The sequence below is a fragment of the Gracilinanus agilis genome, chromosome 4 (genome assembly GCF_016433145.1).
Source record: "Gracilinanus agilis isolate LMUSP501 chromosome 4, AgileGrace, whole genome shotgun sequence".
NCBI classification, from domain to species: Eukaryota; Metazoa; Chordata; class Mammalia; order Didelphimorphia; family Didelphidae; genus Gracilinanus; species Gracilinanus agilis.
The window spans coordinates 108,995,149-109,014,517 of NC_058133.1; the positions used below are offsets into that span (position 1 = coordinate 108,995,149).

The 19,369-nt window shown below is 42.9% G+C and overlaps 1 protein-coding gene across 2 annotated transcripts in view; it reads left to right on the top strand.

Annotated features, from left to right (window-relative positions):
- Window positions 1–4,279: 4,279 nt before the first annotated feature.
- The window catches only part of TMCC2 (transmembrane and coiled-coil domain family 2), a 44,302-nt gene continuing 29,212 nt past the window's right edge, over window positions 4,280–19,369 (top strand). Inside the window, exons 1-2 of one of the 2 annotated variants that reach the window (XM_044672372.1) lie at window positions 4,280–4,384; window positions 4,424–4,849. In XM_044672372.1, the coding sequence (XP_044528307.1) occupies window positions 4,295–4,384; window positions 4,424–4,849 (516 nt within the window). In that variant the 5' untranslated portion in view covers window positions 4,280–4,294. Of the gene's footprint in view, window positions 4,850–19,369 lie in introns of both variants that reach the window. The other variant, XM_044672371.1, reaches the window with a different exon arrangement.

Genomic DNA, 19,369 nt, shown 5'->3' on the forward strand with positions numbered 1-19,369 from the left:
TTGTCAGTGGAAGGAATAACCAAACCAATAAGAGTAATAGAAATAATCTCAGCAGAAACTCACTTTTCTAAAGTGCTTGAAAATTTCAAAGTGCATGATCTTGCCTGATTTCCCACAATAATCCTTTGAGACTATTATTATTTCCATTTTGCAGAAAAGGAAGCAGACTTTCAGATGTTAATTAAGAAACATGCTAAGGGTCACCCAAAGAATATGTTTCTGAGAAGGGATTTGAATTTAGATCTTCCTGACTCCAAACCTACTATAGACTAAAGTACAGTAATTCAGAGAGTGAATGCTAAGAAGTAAAGGATTGCAAGAATGAAATAGCATCATTTAGGAATGCATGAGGCCACTTAGAGAGACTGTTGGTTATTCCTTATAGTCAGCAGCATACTTGGATAAGACCTTGTGTAGCTCCCTGACTATGATCATTTAGTGGAGTTAAGAGAACTAATACTATTTAGTATTAACTGATTCTTTCCCAATTCTTTTTTCCTCTAATCATCTCAGGGCATGTGGAAATCATACACTGGTTCTTATTTCTGCCTCCACATCTCTGCCATCCATACTCTTCTCTTCACTTACATGGCCTCTCACCTGGACTCCTGGAGGAGCCTCCTAACATATAGCCTACCTAAAATCTTTCCCCACTCCAATCTATCTTCCACACCACAGCCAAAGCACCTTTTTTGAAGTGTAGATCTGACATATTCCTCCCCTGTTCACCAAACTCCAGTGGCTCCCTATTACCTGGAGGAACAAATATAAATTCTGTTTGGCACTTAAAGCTCTTCACACCTGGCCCTATCTTATTTTCTAATCTCTTTATACATACAACCAAACTTGCCTTCTTTCATCTTCTACTTTTGTATTAGCTATCCTCTGTCTAGGACAGCTATGTAGTACAGGAGTACAGGAGTGCTGGCCTGGGGTCAGGAAGACTTCAGCAAACCTGACTCATAAAATGACTATGCTAGATAGTGTATGCAATATTTTGTACTTTTAGTCCCTCATCTTCTACTGAGGAGAGAGAAGTGTGATCTTACTGTTTTCTGGGACCAAGATTGGTCAGTGCATTCAATCTGGGACCAGCTATGAAACTGATTTTTTAAATTTAAAATTTTTTTTAATTTTTAAAAGTTAAAATTAAAATTTTTAATTAAAATTTTTAATTAAAATTTTTAGTTTAAATTTAATTTAAAATTTTAAAAATATATTTTTCCACATTTACATGATTCATTTTCTTTCCCTTCCCTCTTCCCTCCCCCCTCCCAGAGCCAATAAGCACTTCCCCTGGGTTATACAAATGTTATCACTTATACCTATTTCCATATTATTAATTTTTGCAATAGAGCAATCTTTTAAAACTGAAACCCTAAATCATATACCCATATAAAAAATGATAAGTCATATTATTTTCTTCTATGTTTCTACTCCCACAGTTCTTTCTCTCGGTATGGATGGTATTCTTTCTTTATAAGTCCCTTTAAGGCTTATTTAAAAGAAAGAAAGAAAGAAAGAAAGAAAGAAAGAAAGAAAGAAAGAAAGAAAGAAAGAAAGAAAGAAAGAAAGAAAGAAANAGAAAAAGAAAAAGAAAAAGAAAAAGAAAAAGAAAAAGAAAAAGGAAAAGGGGCATCTTGGTGGCTCAGTGAATTGAGAGCCGAGCCTAGAGATGGGAGGTCCTGGTCTCAGACACTTCCTAACTATGTGACCCTGGGCAAGTCACTTAACCCCCATTGCCTAGCCCTTACTGCTCTTCTGCCTTGAAACCAATACATAGTATTGATTCTAAGATGGAAGGTAAGGGTTTTTTTTAAAGGCAAAATTTACATGTCCACATTCATTCAGCAAACTTTATTGAGAGTCTATAATATGGTAATGGCTGTAGGCATTGTGAAAATGATTAAGGTATAGTCATGACCCTCTAGGAATTTTCAGTTTAGTAGGCAAGATCAGATATGCACGCCAAAATATCTGCTCTAAGACAGACTGTGATAAAGGCCTTAAGAGACCAGAGGAGAATAGATTTCAAATTAGAAGGGGCCTTAGAGGTCATCTGGTGCAGCTCCCTCATTTACAGACCAGAAACCTGAGACCCAAAAAGGATGGATAAGCGCTTTGCCAAAGCTCATGCAGGTAGAAGTGGCAGGGCTGGGATTTCAACTGAAATCCCTTCACTTCAAGTCCAGCATTCTTTCTATTATGTCATACGACTGAAAACTATTTTATAAGCATAGAAGAGGGAAAGATGAATTCAGGGAGAGAGTGAGCTGGTCAGGAAAATCTTCACCGAGAAGGTAGGATTCAAATCCAATTATGAATGATAAGATAACGTTTGAGAAGGTTGACATGGAGATTCAGGGAACTAAAAGGACGGCATCCAGGCAGAGGAAATAACGTAAGCAAGGGTAGGAAAATGAGGCGTATTTCGGGAATGGTGTGGAGTCCTGTTTGTAGAAGAGGAGAAGAGGAATAGCATGGAAAGGTCATTTGGGGATAAATAAAGATGACACTGAACAGGAGACTAGAGAATGTCACCCTCCAGTGTCGTCCTCTTAGGGGATTATATGTTTAACACTGTGTGTGTACAGTCTGCACGTGTACATATATATGTATATACCTTAAAGACCTATGTGCAAATGCATACACACGTATATACATGTGTGTATGTGTGTACATACACACATACAAAACCACATCTACATGTTGCTGTGAGATGAAGGGTCTCTGAGCTGTCTGTTTCACTGCATTCCTGACTTCAAGACTGATTTAGTTCATTGATTTTTTGTTTTGTATACCCTTGTATGTATAATTTTTTAATCTACACATGTGTGTCTGACACATATACGTAGATGTATACATACATGTGTGTCTATGGGTATCCCTTCCACATAGTGGGGGTTAGGGACATGGCACCAACATAAATATGTGGAAAATCCATGTAACATTTTTTGGCTCTCCTTTTGTACCAAAGAAGTCTGAATTTTTTCTTTTTCTTTTATGGGGTGTTTACAGTAAAAGAAATTTTATATATTTATGGGATTAACAGATAAAATATGTTGCTATTATACAATACTATACATATATTTTAGACATTTCTGAGTTTCTAAACTTTTTCGGTGTCACCTGCTGGCCTTTGTGTGTCATCTGTGACTCCCCCCAAATTCCCATTTAATTCCTTTTTCTTTTTTTTTTTTTAAACCCTTTCCTTCTGTCTTAGAATGGATACTGTATTTTGGTTCTAAGACAAAAGAGTGGTAAAGGCTAGGCAATGGAGGTGAAGTGACTTGCCTAGGGTCACACAGCTAGGAAGTGTTTAAGGTCAGCTTTGAACCCAGAATCTCCCGTCTCTAGGCCTGGTTCTCAATCCACTGAGCTACCCAGCTACCCCCCCCAATTAATTTCTTATGCTGATCCATGATATTAAAACTGTGATGGGAAAAGTCATGAAGTAGAAACGAAACATACATGTTACATATATATGTATATATATCATGTATACATCGAGGAAAGGAAGTGTATATGTTATACATATCAGGTATACATGTATGATATATATCATATACATGATACATTACACATATCATCTCTGCACCCATATTATACATCATCTATACACACATGATACATATCATATATATCTTTAAAGGGGCAGCTAAATGATTTAGTGGGCAGATCCTGGTTCTAGACTCATCCTCCTGAGTTCAAATTCACACTTTACTAGCTGTGACCCTAAGCAAGTCACTTCACTCTATTTGCCTCAGTTTCCTCATTTGTAAAAAGATCTGAAGGAAGAAACAAAAGAACCCTAAATGGGGTCATGAAGGGTCAGTCGCAACCGAAAATGACTGAGCAACAATAAATTATCTTTCGGTCCTGTTTATGCTACTTACTACCTTCCTGGATATGGTATTTTCCCTTTCCAGAATTCAGTTTTCTTGCTTGTGATAATAATGTTAACAATAGTTAGCATTTATGTAGGGCTTTAAGATTTGCTACATGCTTTACAAATAGGACATTTGATTCTCACAACCCCTCTTTGAGATGTTACCCCAATTTTACAGATGAGGAAACTGAGGCTGGGAGAGGTGAAGCTCCTAAGGCAGGGAGGTTGGCCAAGAGAAGTGTCTCCCTGGGGACCTCTGAATGTGGGGAGTGTCGCCCATGGCCAGGATCTCGCTAGGAGCAGGTCCCGGAGGACCTTTTAAGTCAAAGCAGGAAGATGCATTCTGATCCTTTTTATCCTTTGTCTTCTCTCCTGAAGAAAATCCAGCAGCTCTCGGAGGGCTCCATGTTTGGCCACGGCCTGAAGCATCTGTTCCACAGTCGAAGGCGGTCCCGGGAACGGGAGCAGCAGCAGCAGCAGCAACAACAGCAACAGGCATCTCAGGATTCGCCGCCGCCGCAGCAGCCCCTGCAGCAGCCGCAGCACGGCATGTCGGACCATGACTCCCCGGACGAGAAGGAGCGCTCCCCAGAGATGCACCGTGTCTCCTACGCCATGTCCCTACACGACCTGCCTGCTCGGCCCACTGCCTTCAATCGGGTGCTGCAACAGATCCGCTCCCGCCCCTCCATTAAGAGGGGGGCCAGCCTGCACAGCAGTGGCGGGGGTGGTGGTGGGGGTGGCGGTAGCAGCCGCAGAACCAAGAGCAGCTCTCTGGAGCCCCAGCGGGGCAGCCCTCACCTGCTGCGCAAGGCCCCTCAGGACAGCAGCCTGACGGCCATCTTGCACCAACACCAGTGTCGACCCCGGTCTTCCTCCACCACCGACACCGCCCTGCTGTTGGCAGAGGGCGGCAACGCCTATTTTTTGGCCGAGGAGTCCGAGGGTCTCTCGGATAAGGTGAGCTGGGCGTTGGGAGGAGGAGGAAAGGGAGGCAGGGAGGTTTTGCCAGAGAAACAGGATAGAGCGTCTATCCCGTCCCGTTCCAGCTACTTACAATGATGCTTTTCAGAAACGAGCATCCTTCCCAGCATTTGGGACAAAAACTCACTATTTGACAAAAAACTGCTGGGAAAATTGGAAAACGGTATGGGGAAAATTAGGTTTAGAAATGAGTGTCCTCTTCCATGGTGGGGTGGAAGCCCTCCCAATAGGAGATAATAAAACGAAACAGTTTCTACGTGTTGATCATTTGGTAGTTCATCTCTCCTCCTAGTTACGTTTTGCCTTGGAGGATAAGTTGGTTTGCTTTCCCTGAATGACCCGCTGAGGAGGAGGAAAGAGCTGTGAAGTGTGCTGATTGGCAGTGTTGCGCAGTTGAAGGAGTCAGGCTATCTGGGTTCTAGCCTCAATGATGCAATGAATAAGGGTGACGTTGGCCAAGCTATTCTACTGATTTAGTTCCATTCAGTAAGCATTCATGAGTGCTCAGAAGCTGCTGTTGGGCACTAGGGATATAGAGATGAAAAATGATAAAATCCCTGGTCTCAAGATGTTTGTAAACTAATAGCGGGGATGTGACCTGAACACAAGTAAGCGTGACGCAAAGTTCAAAGTGCTAGAGGCAAAGGAGAGATCCAGACAGAATAATGGAAGAACATTTGAGGAGGGAGAGATCACTTTCAGCTGATCAGGGAAGGCTTTGTGGATCAAATAGCACCTGAACTGAACCATGAAGGAAGAAAAGGAACTCGGCCAGCGGAGAGTCGTGGAGCATGTGGAGGATTCTAGACCTGAAGGATAGCCTGCATGAATGCACAAAGACTGGAGAAAATAAGACAAGTTAGGGGAATAGCTAGTAATTCAGTTTCTTTGAAAGGCGGACTGTGTGAAGGAGAATAATGTAAAATAAGGATGGAAAGGTAGATGAGAGCTATCTTGTGGAGGGGCTTAAATCCCAGGCAGAGAAGTTATTTGATCCTATAGAGGCAATAGGGAGCCAATGAAGGGTTTCAAGCAGGAGTGGCATTGTCAGACCCTTGTCCAAAGAACATTCTTTTGGCAGCTCTTTGGGGGGGGGAAGGAGCTGGGGGGGGTGGAAAGGGGTGGGGGCGGGGAGGATGGACAGTCAGCTTTTATAGTCATCTAGTTCAGAGGTCACAAGGCCATGAATGAAGATGTTGGCGCCATGAGTGAAAAGAAAGGAATAGATGTGAAATGTTGCAGAATCTTAATTTTCTCTCCTACTAAAGGGGGATGCTTCTATCTGTCCTGCTTACACAGTTCTGCGGTAAGACCAAACAAGACAATGAACGTGAAATCTTTTTGAAAACTGTAAAGAACTCTTATATGCAAAATTGAGAGACTGATTTATGTGTAATTGGGGAAAAAATGAAATTTAATTTAATTTTTAAAAAATTTAAAAACTTACCTTTCCTCTTAGAATCAATACCGTATATTGGTTCTAAGGCAGAAAAGTGGCAAAGGCTAGGCAGTTGGGGGTAAGTGACTTGCCTGGAGTCACACAGCTAGAAAATGTCTGAGGTCACATTTGAACCCAGGACCTCACTATCCACTGAGTCACCTAGCTGCCTCTTAAATTTAAAAATATTTTTAAAGAAAAAAAAAATTAAGAGACCAGTAAGAGGGAATAATCCTGGCATTTCATGTGGTACTTTGGTTTGATCCTATTTTGCAAGCTTTAGCACCAGCTGTCTCTTGGCTATTGAGCTGTTGATCCATGGGTGACTTAACCCTTGGTTCCTCAGATCAGGGCTCTCCAATAGGTAGTCTCTATCTGCCAGTGGGTCTGAAAGCCCATTGTGGGTGTCCACCAAGCCCACTACTTTTTTATTTTTTAAACTCTTGCCTTCTGCCTTAGAATCAATACCAACTATCAGTTCTGAGGCAGAAGAGTGAAAAGGGCTAGACAATGAGGATTAAGTGACTTGCCCAGGGTCACACAGCTAGGAAGTGTCTGAGTCCAGATTTGAACCCTTTATGCCTCTATTCAAGTGAGCCACTTACTCTTTAGTTTGTAGAGAAGAGACAATATCTGACAGCCAGCCTCATCCTCCAAAATACTCAGTGGATAGCACTTGGGTACCAGCATTCTCTGTCCTCCCTTTGGGGAAAAATCAAAAGTAGCTCTCTCAGAAAAAAAAAAAAGTTAATGACATATTAAAACCAGTGGAAAAACACGTCAGCTATGGGAGGGGTTGTGTGGGGGGGGTGGGGGGTGAAGGGGAAAGTAAGAACATGAATCATGTGACCATGGAAAATTTTTCTAAAAAAAAGAATTTAAAAAAAAAAAGAAAAAAGTTAATGATCAGGGGGCAGCCAGGTGGCTCAGTGGATAGAGAGCCAGACCTAGAGACAGGAGGTCCTGAGTTCAAATTTGGCCTCAGATACTTCCTAGCTCTGGGACTCTGGGCAAGTTACCTAATCCTCGTTGCCTAGTCCTTCACACTCTTCTGCCTTGGGACCAGTCCAGAAGGTAAGGGTTTAAAAAAATTCATGTTCCTTGCTCCAAAAGGTGGGAGGTGAATGAATGAACTGAAATTGTTATGTGTCCTAGAGCTCAGAGGAGGCAGGATGGTGAATGGTAAAATGTTAGAGTTTACTGAGCATCTGGTGGTCATGCTTGCAGAGTTGTTATATATATTGTTTAGGTCTTTTTTTTTTTTTAAGTAAAGAGAAGGAACAAATTGTTAAAACTATTCTGTAAGAAAAGAGAACTTGAATCTCCGTATTTCTGAATGCAGCAGAATTTGGAAAGCCTTCTGAACAGAGGACAATGGAAGGCAGAGAGTAAGGAGAGACTAGCGTCGTTGATGCTGGAAACACAGGAATGGTTGGGCCAAGGGGCAAGTAGGGCTCTTGGTGACAGGTTGGACATACTAGTCGGTTTGGTAAGCTGACCTGCCAGGGTCCTCCATCTGTTGTCTCATTTGATCCGTACATTGTTCCAAAGAGAGCGAGAGAGGGAGGAGGGTTCCGAAAAGGCGCAGTGGCATTCGGTGACTTGTGACGAGATCACATAGGCTGACCTCTGAGTTTTCTGGGTCTTACTTAAGATAGAAATAATTGTCTCTGTTTTATATCTATTGGTCACTTTTTTTAATCTTCTGTCTTAGGGTCAATACTAAGTATCGGTTCCAAGGCAGAAGATCAGTAAGAGCTAAGCAGTGGGGATTAAGTGACTTGCCCAGCATAAGTGCCTGAAGCCAAATTTGAACCTAGGACCTCCTGCCTCCGGGTTTGGCTCTCTATCGACTGAGCCAGCTAGCTGCCCCTTATCAGATACTTTTAACTTTTTACATATTATGACTTAAATTGATTTTCACATTAGTCATGAAAAGGAGGCAGGTTAGGAATTACTATTTCCATTTCACTGATAAGCCTCAAATAGGTAACAATAATATTAAATAAATCTTTGATAAAATACATAAAAGCAGTAAGAATCAGCATTTAAATAGCATGTCAAAGTTTGCAAAGTCCTTTATAGATAGATGTTATCTCATTTAATCCTTACCGAAACACTGGGAGGTGGGTACTTATCTTTATTTTACAGATGAAGAAACTGAGACTAAGAGGGAGATTAAGTATAAATAAATGTTTCTTTTTCTTTTCTTTTTTTTTATTTTAAACCCTTAACTTCTGTGTATTGACTTATAGGTGGAAGATTGGTAAGGGTAGGCAATGGGGGTCAAATGACTTGCCCAGGGTCACACAGCTGGGAAGTGTCTGAGGCCAGATTTGAACCTAGGACCTCCTGTCTCTAGGCCTGGCTCTCAATCCACTGAGCTACCCAGCTGCCCCCATAAATGTTTCTTAAATTGAATGATTGGATTAAGTGACTTGGCCAAAGAGCCAATAAGTGTCTGAGGCTGAATTTGAATCTTTCAAATGAAGTTATTAAACCAATTGATCTTCTAGGTCTCTCTAATATCTAACATTCATGGAAACTATTATTATGAGGATCTAAGTCTGACCCTTCTAGAAGCAGCATTAACCCTTTCGGGGTAGAAGGGCACCAGAATACTGACCTCTTAAGAGCTAGAGAAAGTTACCAACGTTAAGAGTCAAGTCCCTGAAGCCTCAGAGTGGTCCAGAGCTCTGTGTCCTGTTCTGCCTCACTAGCAGCTTCATGACTTGCCTGGGATCCCTTGTTCTAGAGACACAGCCAGAATTAGAACGTAATTCTCTATATTTCTAATATGGTATTCTTTTTATGAGACCCGGCTGCGACTTGAGGTCTCTCTTTAGTCAAGGATTTACTATGTAGCAGGCATCTTGTTAAAAGCTAACAGGGGCAGCTAGGTAGCTCAGTGGATTGAGTCAGGGTAGAGACAGGAGGTCCTGGGTTCAAATGTGGTCTTAGACTCTTCCTAATTGTGTGACCCTAGGCAAGTCACTTAACTCCAATTGCCTCACCCTTGTTGCTCTCTTGCCTTGGAGTCAGTGCTATATATTGATTCTAAGACAGAAGGGAAGGGTTTTACATGAAAACAAACAAACAAGCCACAAGCTAAGCATATAAAGAAAGGCAGAAATGCTGCCCCTGAGCTCCAGTTCTTATGGAGGACACAGTATACAAAGAAGGATACGGTGTAAACTGAAGGTAATTTTGTAATACATGTATATATGTATTACATGTGGAATAGCTTGTCAGCTCTGGAAGGGGGGAGTGAAAGGGGGATGGAGACAACATGAATCACGGAACCATGGAAAATTATTTTAAAAAATAAAATTATATTTTTTAAAAATGAAGATAATCTTAGAGGGAGGGAACTAATAGTAGGGGTTGCTGGGAAAGGCTTCCTACAGAAAATGGGATTTCAGCTGAGTCTTGAAGGAAGCCAGAGAAAGCAGGAAGCAAGAATGAGAAGAAGAGTGTTCCAGGCCAGGTGGAGAGCCAGGGAAAAGGAACAGTCTAGAGACAGAGGAACAGCAAAGAGGCCAGCCAGAGCTTAGAACAAGACTTCTATCTATTTCCTCATCATGAAGACTAGTGATTGCTTCTCTTAGTTGTCCTTTGCATAAGCTTTTCCAGCCCTTAGAGTTTTTTTCCTTCAGGAATGTGAAGTGAGTTTTTGTTTGTTTGTTTGTTTGTTTTTCAGGGGAAAAATTGGTCCGGATAGAGTAGAGTGGAAAGAAAGATGGATTTGAAGTCAGAGGAGTTCAGATTCTGACCCTTGTTAACTCTCTGTAACTTTTGTGTCTTTGGGAAAAATCACTTGGATACTGTGGGCCTCATAGTCCTCATTTAAAATGAGGGGGTTTCTAGAGACGGAGGTCCTAGGTTCAAATCTGGCCTCAGACACTTCCTAGAACCAATACACAGTATTGATTCTAAGATGGAAGATAAGGGTTTAAAAAAACAAAACAAACAAATAAATAAAGTGAGAGGGGTTGATTAAATGATCTTTGAAGTCCAGCTTGAAATCCTCTGATCCTGTGTTCCCATCCAAAATATAAACTGGGGGATAGGGCTGGGAGGAGAGGTAAAGATGGTTCAGGAAACTTGGTTTGCTGTCAGCAGCTGGTTTCCCCCAGGCACCAGAGGATACTTGGTTAATGTAAAAAGCCTGGGTGGTGGCAGTTTAATCCCTGTAGTCTATGCCTGAATAGAAGGTATTCTTTTCTCTTGTAAATAGAGAGCTGCACATGCTCTCTCCAGTCTCCGGGCTATTACTAGCATCTATTTTTAATTCATAAGCTTCCCCCACTCCCCACCCCCATTGCCATTGTTTAGAGCTCACCAGCTGGCTTTCTGACCAGAGATGGCCCAGCTGGGATGCTGCGTTACCAAATGCCACCATGACAGCCAACATTTGCTCCTTGGCTACAACCACCCCAAGAGGCAAGAGTCTCTGAGCCAGGAGAAGGATATAGAGAGACGTGGAGTGAGTGGCTCAAGCTCCTCATAGGCTGAGGAGAGACACAGACTATGAGTCTAGACACTCTATGGATTCTCCTCAGCCTTGGTCTCAAAGGGAGACCTGGGTCTAGTTTAAAGGCATTAAGGGTCTGGGTTAGGGCCAAACTAACTTCATGTACCCATCCCGAGACTCAATAAGGATCCCGATGGGGGCACATGGGTTTGGAAATGGAACTTAGCCCCATCCCACCCCAGGTAAACAAGTGCCTTCCCATTCATTTGTTGCTAAATAGCAGTATCAGTGAGACATGCTGCACCACTGAGAAAAATCTAACTCCCTGACTCATCTACCCTGATCCCCCCCAGCCCTCCAATATTTTTAGGTCTTAGCCACTGCCTCTTCTCCATTCCTCTTCTGTCTCCCTATAATCTGGATTCTCAATTTCCTTTCATACCTTCTTCCTCATCTTTGCCCTGTTATTGAGTCAGAGCTTTTCAGGATCTGGGAGGGCTTTATTGGCTACACCCCATGTTTGGGCCTTTTTGGCCCACCCACCCCCCACCCCCACCAGGATCATACAGTAGGGTCTGTGAGTTTGTATCCCTCTCTCCCTAGCCTCTTCAGTGTAACCTCAGGCTACCCCCTTAACCCTAGCTTTTGTCTGTCTCTGAAATATGGACTACCCCCTCCTGGGACTGGACTAAAGATGAATGAAATTCCATGGGTGGAATGCTGGTAGCTTAGGGGGGAAAAATTACCAATAGCTGTAGGGAATAAAAATCCACAGTGTTCTAGAGAACTTCTCCTGGCCAGAGCTGCCACCATGGGATGGACAGACAGTTCTGCCAGCTTCTTTGAAGCCCTGCTGTAGAAAGGGAGCTGAGATCACTCTCAGTCTTAAGAGGATGAGGCAGGCAAGGGTGGTGATACCCTAAACTAGGCTTTTTCTAACCTTCACACCAGGGTGTTGTTATCTCCAGGAGCCACACTGGGAGACCGTGGGGAATCGGTCAATCAGTAAATAGGGGGAGACCTCAGGTTTTCTGGCCTCTTTATTTCCTCTTTTAGCTTTAGTAACCAGTTGAGATTTTCTCACTCCATTGGCATAAACAAACACCCATGTTTACCACGAGGGATGGCTAGTGAGGGACAGGCCCCCAGTTAGAGGCCCTTGCCAAGAAAAGACTAAGATCTTGGCAAGGGCTGAGGGATTCCTGCTTGTTTATGTGTCTGGAGCCTGATGGATGGGGGAAGGGTAGGATTGCCTTTGCCGAGAGTTGTTTTTGAATATCCTCCCTCCTCTGTTTGGGGTGGGGGAGGTTATCATGGAAAGATGAACAGTTATTGTGCCACCCAGGCCCAGCCAGGCCATATTGTCCTCTGTAGCATCAAAACCAAGCTGCTTGTTAAGCTATAAGTATTTGCCTCAGCTCCTGAGGGCTGAAAGCAAAGGAATTGGACTCTAACCAGGACCTCCTGGCCTAGATTTGTATGGGAACAGAGATGTTCGGTTGCAGTGCAAATGCTCTATACTGTAAACCTAACAGGTTAAGTGCTTTCACATCCATCACAAACACTCTCTCTCTCTCTCTCTCTCTCTCTCTCTCTCTCTCTCTCTCTCTCTCTCTCTCTCTCTCTCTGTCTCTCTGTCTCTGTCTCTGTCTCCGTCTCTGTCTCTCTCTCTCTTTGTCTCTCTGTCTCTGATGCTGGAGGAGACAAGTTCCTTTCCCCTTCCTGTTCTATACCTAATGAATGATCTGCTTTTCCACTCTGGAACTCTTTGGTTTCTTCAGACAGAACCAGGAGAGCAGCATCTAGTATAGCCGGGTAGGCAACCTTCTTTGGCAGCACCCTGCTCCTACTAGCCGAGGAGGAGCACTTCCTTTGATCTGCCAGGAATCTTTATTCATTAGTGATTAAAAGCTTCTCTGACTCCCAGAGGCCTTCAGGCTCCAACACAGCAGTCTGCCTTTTGGAGTTCTAATATCCCCCCACAGTCAGGAACTTTTTTCTCAATTCTAAATAGAGGAGCAGGTAGTTGGCACAGTGGATAAAGTGCCAGGTCTAGAATCCAAAAAATCTGGGTTCAAATCTGGCCGCAGGCACTTCTTTATTGTGTGACCCTGAGCGAATCACTTAACTCCACTTGCTCAGCCCTTGCTCTTCTGTATTAGAATTGTTACTAAGACAGCAAGTAAGTGTTTAAAAAAAATTCTAAATAGAGCCCCTCATGCTTCAGTTGAAGATGGTACCCGAAGAAGTCCTAAAATGTAGGAAGCTGCCCCTTTCCCAAAGATATAACAGCTCTCTTGACTTCATTGAATGTGTTCTTGTCTTATAAGGATAATCTGTTTTTAATTCACTCTTAGACCTGGGTTCAAGTCCTGTGTCTGACCTCCTGGCTCTGTGCCCCTGGGCAAGTTACAGAACATCTACCTCAATCCTCTAGGCAACTTTTTAAGATTGTAAAATTGTGAAGAAGGCCTCAGTAGCAGAGGGAGTTCCTTTATCCAGGGAGTTCCCTATGTTAATGAAATCACAGGGCCATTGTCTATCCCTGTCTCCCTATCCACAAGGACACAAGCTTCCTGTCCAGCCAAGTCTCTAGAATTAGATTCCATTCCTCTCTTCCTCTATCCCATTCTTGCTTCTGCCTCTTATCATTCTGGTTTCTTTTTAGAAAACTTCTTTCCTTTTACTCATTCAGATATATCAAATAAGATAATATTTATAAAGTTTTATTTAACACAGTACCTAGAACATAGATATTTAAATGCTCCTTCCTTCCTTCCTTCCTTCCTTCCTTCCTTCCTTCCTTCCTTCCTTCTTTCTTTCCTCCTTTTCTTCCTCCCTCCCTTCCTTCCTCTATTCCTTCTTTCCATCTTTCTCTTCCTCTTTTCTTCCTTCCTTTCTTGCTAGCTCCCTTCAGAAGTATAACTTCCCAAGGTATCTGAAGGAAAAAACTTAGGGTATAAAGAATCCCTAAGCAAATTGTTCGCAGGTATCTGGCCTGGAATGGATAGTGATCCAGGCCTCTCCTTTCTGACTCCTTGTCTCTTAGCTCATCATTCTTCAGAATTCCCTTGGTTATCAGTAGTAGTAAAGATTTAGAAGTAAAGCCAGTCCAAACAAAGAGAACTGCCGAATTCGTTTTCTTAGTCTCCTCTCCAGGGTTCCATCCATTCTTGCTTTGGTTCCCTCACCACCCACTGACTCTCCTTGCCTGGGAGGAAGGCGTACAGGAGTCTCAGGTGTCAGGCCTCTCTGTGCCAGAGCCAATAGCAGCCAGGGGTGAAGGAGCTCTCTGGCATTGGGTTCCAGACCCAGAGGAGCCTGGTCTGGCAGGATGGGTGGGGGCCGTGGGAGTTAGCTCTGTAGTCCTAGTCACTGAAGCAAATTCTTCCCTGGATCCGGCCACATGCCTGAGAAGTGAAATGTGACCCTGGACCCTTCTGCTGCCTGATGAGGCAATGGAAATACAGTATCATGAACCCGATCCCTGCTTCTCCACCCTACCCTGACCCAACCCCCGACTTTCCTGTTTAAACTATGTCTGGGCTTTCTTTCTTCTTGGAGGGGAAGAGTGACTTGAAATAGAAACAGATAGACACATATGCATAAGCCCTTCTAGTCCCCTGGGAAACTGAGGAATTTCTTAAACTTCATCCAAGGGTGATGTTCTAAGCCTCTGAGGATGACAGACTCTCAGTGAATCCACAGAAGAGTTGGGGGCTGGGTAGAGGGGAGACCCATTTTTAGGGGGTTGCTGCCATCAACGCGTCCTGCAGTTCGAGTTTTTAGCATCCTTGACAAACTGAGCAAGACATTCCTTATTCCTTCTGTTCCCTTTAGCCTCTCTGCCAGTCTGACTACTAAAGAGGTCTGAATGAGGTCACGTAGAGTCTCCATCTTCCTCTTTTTACAGCCCACCACCTGGATCCAACTCTGCACCAAATCCAGGGCTGCCTTCACAGCTGGTGAATAATTCACTGAGTCCCATAGCAAAAAGCAAATTCAGATCCAAGGTGATATGGTGACTAGGAGGCCTCCTTAGGGCTGCTGGAAAGGCGAACCCTGTCCTAGAAAGACAACTGCCTGTAACATTAACTCCATTATATAAGGTTTCTTCCTAGCCTGAGAAAGACGGCTTCAGCCCTGCATATGATCTGGCCACTGCGCCTTTCTGTTAACTCCTTGGGGGATGGATGGCATTGTGGATCTGTCCTCTGCCCAAACTCTAAGACTTGCCAGACAAGCCCCTTTGATGGTACCCTCAGCACAAAGATAGCCTGTGAAAACCAGATGCTCAGTTGGAAGGAGTCTATAAAGGTCATCTTGTTCAGTCCGCTGTCTCCAGAATAACTATCCCTACATGATCCCAAGAATATGATGTTAAAAGGAAAGATTTGGGGTAGCTAGGTAACTCGGTGGATGGAGACAGGAGGTCCTGGGTTCAAATGTGACCTCATATCTGTGTGCCCCTGGGCAAGTCTCTTAACCCCCATTGCCTGGCCCTTCTTGCTCTTCTGCCTTGGAACTGATACTGAATATCAATTCTAAGACAGAAGGTAAGAGTTAAAAAAAAAAAAGGAAAAGGAAAGATTTCTCTCTCTTTTTTTTTTCCTTAAAGACCTCCAGAGATGGAAATCTGGCTTCCTCCTTGGATCTTTGGCTTTTTCCCAGCCTATCCTTCCCTGTGGCAGTTGCCATGAATGTGAAGTATGTGAAATCAAGTATCTTTTCCCCTGCCTGGCACAAATTTTGGTTTGCCTCTACTAACTCGAGTGAATGGCTGTTTCCATGGAACAGTCTCTGGGATGGTGTCAATGTTATACCCACCCACCTCCCCACTCACACATTTATTCAAGAAGGACTTCCAACAGAGAGTTCTGCCCAAGACACATTTGTATAGACAACTCTTCCCCAAAGCAGCAAAGTTACAGCTTCCCTACCACCCGGTGCTCAAAGCCTGTCAGGGTTGGGTCCCGTGTGGCTAGGGTTCCCTATCTACTCCAAGGACACCTTGGTACCCTTGTTGTCCTGATTCATCCTCAAGGATATTTGATTCCATGCTGGGATCTCCTTCGGTGGGGAAGAGAGCTTCAAATTTATTTTTCTGTGTCCGTGTTCCTGACCCTTCAGAACAAAAACCATTCTGTTTCTTTATTGGCATCCTCAGTGCGTAGCATAAGGGCTGTGAACAGTGTGAGTATGAAATTAAATTTGGTAGCCTAAGCCTACTAGCCCTTAGACTCAGAGGACTTGAGTTCAAATTCTGCCTCTAATCATTTCTGCTTGTTATCCTAGCCAAATCACTTGGCCTTCCTGGGCCTCAGTTTCCTCATCTGTAGAATGAAGGTGATAGTCTTTGGAGGGCCCTTTCTACCTCTGTATATAGGATTCTGTGAGATTCTATAGAGGCATATCTGGCAATAACTGAATAAAGATACAGGAAAGAGAGAAAATAAGGAATATTGACTTTTGTCCAGAGAGAGGAGAGTTAAAGGCAAACTCAAAGCTTTTTTTTTTTTTAACCTTAAAAAAAGGTGGGGGGGCAGCTGGGTAGCTCAGTGGACTGAGAGCTAAGCCTAGAGACGGGAGGTCCTAGGTTCAAATCCAGCCTCAGACACTTCCCAGCTGCGGGACCCTGGGCAGGTCACTTGACCCCCATTGCCCACCCTTACCACTCTTCCACCAAGGAACCAATACACAGAAGTTAAGGATTAAAAAAAAAAAAAAAGGTGGGGCAGGTAGGTAGCTCAGTGGATTGAGAGCCAAGCCTAGAGATGAGAAGTCCTGAGGTTAAATGTGGCCTTAGACACTTTCTAGCTGTATGACCCTGGGCAAGTCACTTAACTGTAGTTGTCTAGTTATCTTCTGCTGTGGACCCAGTTCTTAGTAATGGTTCCAAGATGGAAGATGAGGGATTTTGTTTGTTTTTTAAAGGGGGGCCAGAGAGACTTATCTTTTTGTTGTGTGTGGACACAGAAAATGCAACCCCTCTCAAAGGACATTCCCTGAGAGAATGTTGCCCTTGGTACTGTGTATCACTTTCTACTTTTGTCAGTCATATTTGTTAACAAAAAGGAAGCCTGTTCATTTTCACTTTTATAATGTCAATCCCCAGATTTTGAAGGAGGAATCTTGGGGGGCAGATTCCCTTGGTATGATCCAGGCTTCCAGTGCTCAAGGCTGTCCTATGCTCAGTCACTGAATTTAACAACTTTGGATGTTAGTGCCCCCCTCCCCACAACTGGTGTGGCTTTATATTATTGGAAATCAGAAAGAAAAATGAAGGGGAAAATTGGTGGGAAAGGGAGGAGTGGTGAGAAAAGAGGAGAAAAATAAAAATGGAAAAAATAAAAATAGGCAGATAATAAAAATCATATAGAAGGGACCTCATCTTTTCTCTCTCTCTCTCCCTCCATTCTCATTTTACAGATGAAGAAACTGAGGCCCAAATCATACAGATATGGGGGTTGGGGAGATAAGGCTGAAAGAAGAGAAGTGATTTTTTTTTAATTAAATGCCTACTATGTGCAAAACACTGCACTAAGGAAGGTTATGATTTTGTAGGGTTTAAAGCTACTGGCTCCTCTGCCAGTAGAACGTAACCTTCTTGAGTAATTGTTTTGATTTTTCCTCCCTCAGTATCTCAAAATCTAACATAGTTCCTTGCATATAGTAGGTAGGCTCTTAAATGTTGAATTAAATCTATTCTGGACTCCTGACTTTGTAGATGGAGAAACTTAGAACAAGAGAGACTAAGTGATTTGCCCAGGGTCTTACAGGTACTAAGTAGCAAAGGTATAATTCGAATCCAAGTTTTGGGACTATTATGTCACACTATTGTCTCAGGAGTCCCTCTGATCTCAGGGATCTCTCCAAGATCTCCCTTTGAGGCAGAGAGGGGCTCATTTATCTTGCTAGGTTTCACTTTCAGGGAAATGAGATATGTAGAAGTGGTAGTGCCTTCCTAGAGTTGGTATACAGGAAGTACAAACAGATTTTATTAAAATTCAGTTACATCTCTGAGGCAGTGCAGTTCTGTGGAGACCATGTGTTTTGTCTGAGCTGTTTCCAAAGGAGAGGCAATGGGATATCTTCTATTCTAGTTCTGGACCCCCAGAATTAGGAGTTGCAAGGTTTTTAGAATTTAGAGTAAACCGCATTTTAATTCGAAAAACCACATTTCATACTTCCCCAAACTAGTTTGCCTTTTGGATTTTTGTCTTTTTTCCAAGTCTTCTTCCTTCTTTCTCTTTTCATCATTGTTGGAATCACATTGCTGATTCACCCACGTAGAGTCTAGGTGGATACATATTGTCTTTTTTTTTTTTTTTTTTAAATTTTAAACCCTTAACTTCTGTGTATTGACTTATAGGTGGAAGATTGGCAAGGGTAGGCAATGGGGGTCAAGTGACTTGCCCAGGGTCACACAGCTGGGAAGTGTCTGAGGCCGGATTTGAACCTAGGACCTCCTGTCTCTAGGCCTGACTCTCAATCCACTGAGCTACCCAGCTGCCCCTATACATATTGTCTTTTTCTTCGGTCCCAGAAAGAAAAAAAGTTCTATAGAAGGAACCTCAGAACAGATTAAAGCCAACTTGTAGTCAATCAACAAGCAGCTAAACCTTTTTTAGTAGTTGGAGAGTCTCCTGAACTCTCCCAGAGATGGTATCTTTCAATAGGACCACTGGGCCCCCTTTAGAGGGTGCTGCCCCTGTCAGAGTTTACCTTATATACAACTTGTGTTTTTCTTTTTAATTTTTCTTTATTTCTAAATATATTTTTCAATTAACAAGCCTTTTTTCTCTCCTATCCCCCCTCCCATACTAAAAGAAAGAAAAAAGAAAATCATTGTAACAAATATACTGTCAAGCAAATAAAATTCTCACATTGACCATGTCATATGTGACTACTTCAGCACCTTGAGTCCATCAACTGTCTTTCAGGAGGTGGGCACCTGGCTTTGTCATTAGTCCTCTGCAATTACAGTCGAGCATTGCATTGATCAGAGTTGTTCATTTTTACTATGACCTTTGAGACCACAGGAAAGAAGGGTGGGAATGGCATTATGACTTTGTTCTGCCTGCTTCGGATCTTGATGTTAATTTCTTTCTTTATTCTCCCATTCATCCATCCATCTATCTATTCATCCATCCATCCATCTAGCTATTCATCCATTCATTCAACAGAAGCTAATTGGCAACCTATTTTGTGGTATCAATATCCAGAAAGCAGAGCTGCTCGGTGCTGAGTTTCTCTACTCAATATATGCAGAATCCCTGAACTCTGAGGTTTTATCGTCTTGTGTTTTAGGTCTTTCTCTTGGTCTGAAAGAAAAATAATAGCTAACATTTCTATATCACTTTATTTTTTCCCAATTACATTAGAAACAATTTTTAACACTTGTTTTCTGACATTCTGTGATCCAAATTCTCTCCTTTCCTCTCCTTCTCCCTGAGTCAGTGAGTAATCTGATTCTATATCCCTTTTTTTAAAGCCCTTACCTTCCATCTTAGAATCAATACTGTGTTCCACGGTAGAAGAATGGAGGTTAAGTGACTTGCCCAGGGTCGCATAGATGAAGTCA